A 7,027-nucleotide genomic window follows, 5' to 3' on the forward strand; every position below is an offset into this window, starting at 1 on the left:
ATGGACGGCGTCGGACTGAGCTCCAGGTGCGCATAACAACAGCACGCAACATGCATGCTGAGGTCAGAGCCCGCACGCCAGCTCAAAGCCAAGCCCTTCAAGCCATCTTTCACCACGCAGCATGTCATACAATTACCTTTGAGGTTTTGTAAGCTACACATACATCCCGCTGGGAAGCGCGGGAAAGACGGTGTCACCTACGACAGACGGGACGACATTATACAGCTTTCTGAAGATTTGCGCCCCGCGGCCTCATGCCACTTGGACGCCCAATCTTCTGTCTCTATTGCATGTCTCAGACCTCAACCTCGCAGACCGCCGCCCGTCCTCACCAGCAGCCGACGCTGTACACCAGTCGCAAACATGCCGTACAGCGGCACACAGCACGCCAAGCTGTCCCAGCCTCCCCCCCAGCTACCCCATCCCCACACAGCCCAACATCTCGCACCTTCCCCGGCTGTCCGCCAAGCACCGCGTGGCATCGCCCGCAACACCAGGAGAGGCCGCAGCGTTTCAACCTCTCATCATCCATGCCACGCACGCATGCACTCTCCGATGGCCCCTTCTTTTCTTCCCCGCAATGCCACATGGCGCCCCCTCGCAATCTCCAACACAAGCGAATCTCATCTACCTCTACCTCCACCAACCCTCCCTTAAAAACTACAACTGCATTTTTTTCCTAACACTTTGAAAAAAACCCACATCGCCGATCCCTTTCCCCATCCCAACCCCCCACACCCATTCGCACATGGACACCACAGTGTTGATTTTCGAGAAAAACCCTGCCACCATAGTGTTTGGAATAATAGCTGGAGGCTTTTGACTGGTTTTGCTTTTGAATATTTGCATCGACATTTTTATTTGCATCTTGCCTGTGGTGCAATTTCCCAAACCCGCCGCGGGTCTCACGTCCCCGCTTTTCCCCCTTTTAATCATTCACGTCCACACACATGTTACATACATACATACATACATACACAGGCACAGCGCCTACGTGGGCCATCCAGATGCGGACAACTACTCCAAGCACCTCCTTACATTGCTAGCTCAGCGCCGGGAGCTACAAACCGAGGACCTGCGCAGATTGCTAAGCGATGCAGTCGCCGCCGCTGCGCCAGCGGTGTCGACCTCGGCGTCCGGAGGCTTGGGCCAGGCGGCCGCGGCGGCGGCGCCGCCGCCGCCACCACCGGCGGCGGCGCTGCCTCCGTCGCTGTTCAGCGGCTCCGCCAGCGCCGCAAGCATCGAGCGGGAACGTCGAGATTTACAATCGGAGCTGACTCTGGGGTTGGAAAGCCGAACTCGGCCGACAATGGCGGAGGCGTGCAGGGCGGCGGTGGAGGGGGCAGGGAAGCCGCTGGCAGGTGTGTTGTAATAATCTGAGTATGTTCGTGCGTGTATGTATGTATGTATGCATGCATGCATGCATGTATATACATACATACATGTATGTATGTGTGGCGATGTTTTGGGAAGGAACAATCCGGAGCCCGAATTGTCAAAACGGGCATGATGCGAGCCGAGGACGCGAAGTTGCGCAATCCTACACGTTGATGACGTGGCAGACAAGTTGTGCTAGGGATTTCGACCAAGCGTGAAGTTTCTTTCAGATATGTTTGCGTTTGTATGTATGCGTGTTTGTGTGGGCGTGGGTGTATGGATGTTGGGTTACCCGGGCGACCCGGTCTTTGATGTGGGGGTGCTGGGGGGGAAAGTAGCTGGGTGTAATGTGAGGTTGGCTTGGACCTGAAACCCGTGCGCCGGCTCATGTACGATTTAAACCGCTGGGGCGGAGGGTTGGAGCGGCAGTTTAACTCACGGAGGGGGGCACGCTGGCAGCCCTGCACGGTCTACCATGTACCTGGTCTGCCCATGACAAACCCCCACCCCCACACCCACAACTAAAACACACGCTATATTGGTCCTACAGTCGGGTAGAGAGCTGGAGAGCACACTAATACGATATCTTTTTATTATTAAACATAAGAACAAGCATAAACATAAAACGAAACAAATATGAAAACAAACACGAACGCGCGCAGGTCTTCATGAGCTCACGGCGCTGACGTGGCACTTCCGGGCCCGCCAAGCCGAAGCCGTGGTGGAGCAGCGCGCCCTCCTCCACCACACCGCCGCCCTCCGTCGACAGCACCTCACCCACGTCACCCGGCACTCCCTACCCACCGAAGTCCACCGACTGCCGCTACACCGCCACCAACTTGACCACGTCGGCAGCGCCTGGCAAGGCGCCCTTCGGCCCTGTGGCTGCGAACGAGAGCTCGCCCTAGCCAAAGAATGCATGCAGGCACTCCAGCTTTCAGAATCCGACGCCGCGGCGCGGCTGGGTCGCCTCACGTCGCTTAGAAGCGCAGATGCGAGCGATTGGTGGGCAGCGTTGCATTGGGCGGTTTGCCGGCTGCCGCCAGGGAGGGTTGCGGAGCGGTTTTTCGATCGGTTGAGGTGCCTGCCGCTGAGTCATCATCACCGGTTTCCGGTGTATGAGCAGGTTTGCGGCGGGGCGTTGCTCCGAGACCAGGTGGCGGCGGTTTCGGGGCTGCGGGTGCCGCCTAGCGTGGTGACGACGAATGGAGAGTCGGTGCAGCAGCTGGAGCAGCTGTTTCGGGAGTTTGACCCGGGGGAGTTGCTGCCGCAGGTAGGTGCGGATGTGGGCGCGTGTGTGTTTCGCGTGTGCGTGTGTATGTGTGTGTATGTGTGTGTGGAGGGGTGTAGGGGGAGAAATGGCAAACACGGCCTCTAGCTCAAAGCGTAGCTCAGGAAGTATGAAGTGTAAGAAAGGTTGTGAATTGAGGGATATAGTAGGTTGGTAGGTTGCCACTGCCTTTTGTACCCGTGTGCATGTACGTCTGTCTGTCCGAATTTATGGTCTGTAGGTAAAAACATCAGGTGGAGGAGGAGGAACCAGCTCTGCAGCTTGTGTTTTACCCGACCTTGCCTTCAAAACCGTTCTGTACCCCTTCCCCTACCCCCCATTCCCCAATCCCATGCGCACATACATACATACTTACTTACATACACCCATGTCGTGTTCCCCAGGCCTCCACCCCCTCCGCCGACAGCGCCCCCGGGGCGGTGGTCGCGGACCCCTCAGCCAAGCAGCACAAGGCGGCTTACGAGGCGCGGAGGATGCTGCCACGGGTGGGTGGCTGTGGTGGTGGTGGTGTGTGGTAGAGTATATATATGTATGTATGTGTATGTATGTTGTTACAGGGTGGTTAACTTCGCCAGCGGCCCCCTTTCCCGGGGCAGTCCCTGCTCTCCCCTGCTAGAGGGGCACCCTAATCCGTCACCCCATGCGACTTCAGAATGTATTCGTTGGGTTCGGCAACTCACCACCAGCATCCAACCAAATCTAGCGGATCAACGGCGCATCAACTTAGTTCCTGGTCAGCTCGCAAGTTGATTTTATCACGTCCTACATCGTCCATTTGATGGGGGGCCACCTCCCATGTCAACACTCCTCAAACATTCGAGGAGCCGGTATGTATGTGTATCTATGTGTATGTATATGTATATATTTGTATGTATGTGTATATATTTGTATGTATATGTATGTATGTATGCACGTATGTATGTGATTACACTGTGGGCTGAAAAGCCGGGGGCCCAGGGCCGAAACACAGCACGGGGGGCGGGTGCATACGGCTGGTTAGTCTCATGCACTCCGCCCCCGGGTCAGGCCGCACGGGAAACGACGGCCGGCACGCAACAGCGCTTGTTTGGCGCTCCAACTAGACGGGATCTATGCCCGCTGGTCTCCTAACATAAACGAAGTCACAACTGGGGGGCTCTTCCTGCCGACCGAACGAACCGAGCATCTCAGAGAGCTCGCTACCAGGACCTGGGCGACCGGGAGCCCGACGAGTCATCCCGGGCTGGGGAGGTCACCAAGCTCAAAAATCCGCACGCAAAAACGAGCGCAAAGAGCTCACACCACAAGACGCCAAACAGCCTCCTGAGACTACTACCCTCCTCCGCCTCTCCCTCCCTGGGCTAGTCCAGGGGAGATAGCACCCGTCGGGGGGATAACACCGCACAAGTCCGCGCCCTTCCACAGCACTGGGTCTAACTGGAAAAGTACTCAAACGGGAAGACCCTGCGGCAACGCCGGGCGATCAAGCCTCCGAAAACCACAGGGGGGGAGGGTAGCCAGCTCGGCGCCCCCCCATTACCGCTCTACCAAGACGGCTGGTTTCCAAGATCCTATCTCACCTAGACGCCGCAACACGCGAAACCCGGTCTCGTACCCTGAAGAACCTAGTATGTATGTATGTATGTATGTATGTATGTGCATATGTGTATATGTAGCTGTACGTTTGTGTGTCTGTCTGTATGTATGTATGCAACATCCGCGACATCATTTGCTACAAGCGCCACTATTTCCCAATCCTCGTCCCTGGACCTTTGCAGGTCCTCGCACGTCACCGCCGCCGCTGGCCCGGAGCTTGGGCGACAAACCCACAACAACAGCAACAACAACAACAACAACAACAGCAGCAGTTCGATGTAGGCGGTCGAGAGGGCCCGGACTCTGCGGGAGGAGGGGCAGCAGCTGCTGGCGATCCGTCGGTCGCGATGATGATGTTGCCACAAGAGCCGGTGGTGGAGCAGTTCCCCGAAGATCCCGCTTGCTCGTCCCGCGATCAGGTGCATGTCGTACGGGTCATGGACGAGCAGCTGGCGGCGCTTGTACCTTCCCTTGAGGGGGATGAGTCGGCGGGCTACCAAGCCGTTCTGAGGACGCTACCGCTGGAGGTGTGTTTGGTGTGTGTGTGTTTTGGACCGCCTGGGGGCTAAGGGGAGGGGGGAGAGGGGTGTGCCGAGGGGGCCTAGAGAGGGGGGGGGTTGGGGTTTGTGGCAGGGAAAACCCCGCACGCGGACACGGGACTTAATCCTGAAAACAGGATGGATGCGTGAGTGACCCCCAGGCCCCAGACGGGCATACGCATTTAAGAAATAATATTAAAACAAAAATATAAAAACGAGAAAATTTTAAAATTCAAATATATATTTGGACAAGATAAATAATATTTCTTGGTTTGAATACATCTTATTACTAGGATAAGACAGATAATAATGTTCATTTTAAGATGAAATAATAATTAGTTATTACCTGGCTGGCACGGCCAAAGAAGTCAGAACAGATGCAGCAGCTGATTTGGGAGCATCGCCATTTCCCCCATTCTTGAGCGGCCCTCTCCCCTGGCGCATTTTTTAAATGCGCTGGCCTGCGCCTCCCTCCCTTCACACACACACACACACACACACACACACACAACGTACTCACCCCTAAACCAATACGCCACCCACCCGGCCTCCCTGAAAAAGATCGATGAGGTGCTCAAAGCTGAAAACGACTTCCTGGACGAGTTTAACGAAGAGCTCATCCACGACCGGCTGAGGTCACTGGCGGAGCAACATGTGGACCGGTGTGTGCGTGGGAGGAGGAAGGGGGAAAAGGGGGGCTGGGGGAAAGGGGGAAAAAGGGGGAGACGAACCATAGGCGAGTGGTGGTATAATTTAGCGCTGTTCCACTTCCCTTTCTTTTGATTGCATCACTCCCCTGGTTTCGGTGCGTGAGGTGGGTGGGTGAGGTGGGTGGGTGGCGGTGACGGCGACCATGCAGGAACTCCGGACGAGAACCCGGGGTGATGAGTGACCTGAAAAACTACCTCTCACTTGCGGAGTTGCGCGGCGGCTCTGCCGGTGTTGCGTTGTTTGACTGGTTTGCCGTACTGCTGGTGGTACCCATGGCAATGGCGGTGATGGTGATGGTGGTGGTGGTGGTGGCGGCGGCAGCTGGTCTCGCTTTACTGCGGACGAACCGGTGGTTCGCATGACGTTATCGCTCGCCAACGCACCCTGGGCGAGTCAGCGCCTGCAGGACAAGACCATGGAGGCGCTTTTCGTGGTGCGCTACCTCGCGACGAAACGGAACAAAATAAAGGTGTGGGTGTGGGTGTGTAAAATGGGGAGGGGGGAAAAGAGGCGGGGTGTGGAAGTAGTGCTTGGTGTGTTCTTTGGTTTCGGAGCTGTCGTCTTTTTGGCTGGTGCCGTTTGTCGGCGGGAAGGGCGGCTGAGTTGCACGCATGCCTTTGCGCGGGAAGAAAATGAAGGAACAGCGAAAAGCGGGTGCCGGGCGACTCTAAAATTATTAAAGCCGCCCTTGTGCTGTCGGTCAGATCCTGCACTACCTCAACGCCCTGGCGTCCGTCCGCCTACAACTCCTGCGGGACGAGCGCGACGAGGAGCCCCTCGCACAGCCGTTTCCCACCACCGCCGCAAAGGACTTCACGTGTCCGGTGGCGTACGCGAACGGGACAGCACGGGGCGCAGGAGGAGGAGGAGGAGGAGGAGGAGGATCCGCATCTGGCGGGGCCGCTGCCGCCTACGGCGGCAGCGGCGGCGGCGGCTCCGCCGCCGCCGCCCCTGACGCGGAGTACGACATCTGGATGGACGATCCTGAAGCGGGCGTATCGGTTCGTGACGCCGACGGCAAATGGATCTTGTACGGATTTGCAGAAGATCAATTTAAAGCGCTTGAAGTGGAGCTGTTGCGCGTCGCGACGTATCATTTGGAGGTCTATGCGGCTCAGGTGCACGCCGGCAGTGGCGGCACCAGCGATAACAACAATAACAATAACAACAGTGCCGGTAATAGCGGCGGCGGCAGCGGCGGCGGCGGCAACGGCGGGGCGACCCGTGGGTCGTCAGCGGCGGCGGCGGCGAGTACGGCATCCGCCTTGGACCGAATCCAGATGGTGGATAAGTTTACAGTGTTGGCAGATCTGTGGGAGTGCGAGGCGCAGTACTGCGCTGCACGTCATAAGGCCCTTTTGTCGTACTATCAGGTACGAGTTAAGTAGCGGTGGGAGGAGGTGAGGAAGCTAGAACGGGCGTATGGCGGGAGGGGAAGGGGAGGGCTTTTCGTTGGAAAATGAGATACGTTGGAAAAAGAGAGAATACATTTAGGGTTATGTATGTATATATGTATGTATGTGTGCAACGTTTT

At 56.9% G+C, this 7,027-nt stretch overlaps 1 protein-coding gene across 1 annotated transcript in view; it reads left to right on the forward strand.

Moving 5' to 3' along the window:
* Nucleotides 1-7,027, forward strand: part of VOLCADRAFT_94905 (uncharacterized protein) — a gene marked incomplete at both ends in the record, with an annotated part of 30,131 nt that continues 23,104 nt past the window's right edge. Inside the window, 9 exons of the mRNA XM_002954021.1 lie at nucleotides 1-26; nucleotides 982-1,361; nucleotides 2,187-2,650; nucleotides 3,052-3,153; nucleotides 4,426-4,770; nucleotides 5,344-5,444; nucleotides 5,815-5,962; nucleotides 6,198-6,523; nucleotides 6,867-6,893. Of these exons, the coding sequence (XP_002954067.1) occupies nucleotides 1-26; nucleotides 982-1,361; nucleotides 2,187-2,650; nucleotides 3,052-3,153; nucleotides 4,426-4,770; nucleotides 5,344-5,444; nucleotides 5,815-5,962; nucleotides 6,198-6,523; nucleotides 6,867-6,893 (1,919 nt within the window). The remainder of the gene's footprint in view (nucleotides 27-981; nucleotides 1,362-2,186; nucleotides 2,651-3,051; nucleotides 3,154-4,425; nucleotides 4,771-5,343; nucleotides 5,445-5,814; nucleotides 5,963-6,197; nucleotides 6,524-6,866; nucleotides 6,894-7,027) is intronic.

Source organism: Volvox carteri (genome assembly GCF_000143455.1).
Source record: "Volvox carteri f. nagariensis unplaced genomic scaffold VOLCAscaffold_40, whole genome shotgun sequence".
NCBI classification, from domain to species: domain Eukaryota; kingdom Viridiplantae; phylum Chlorophyta; class Chlorophyceae; order Chlamydomonadales; family Volvocaceae; genus Volvox; species Volvox carteri.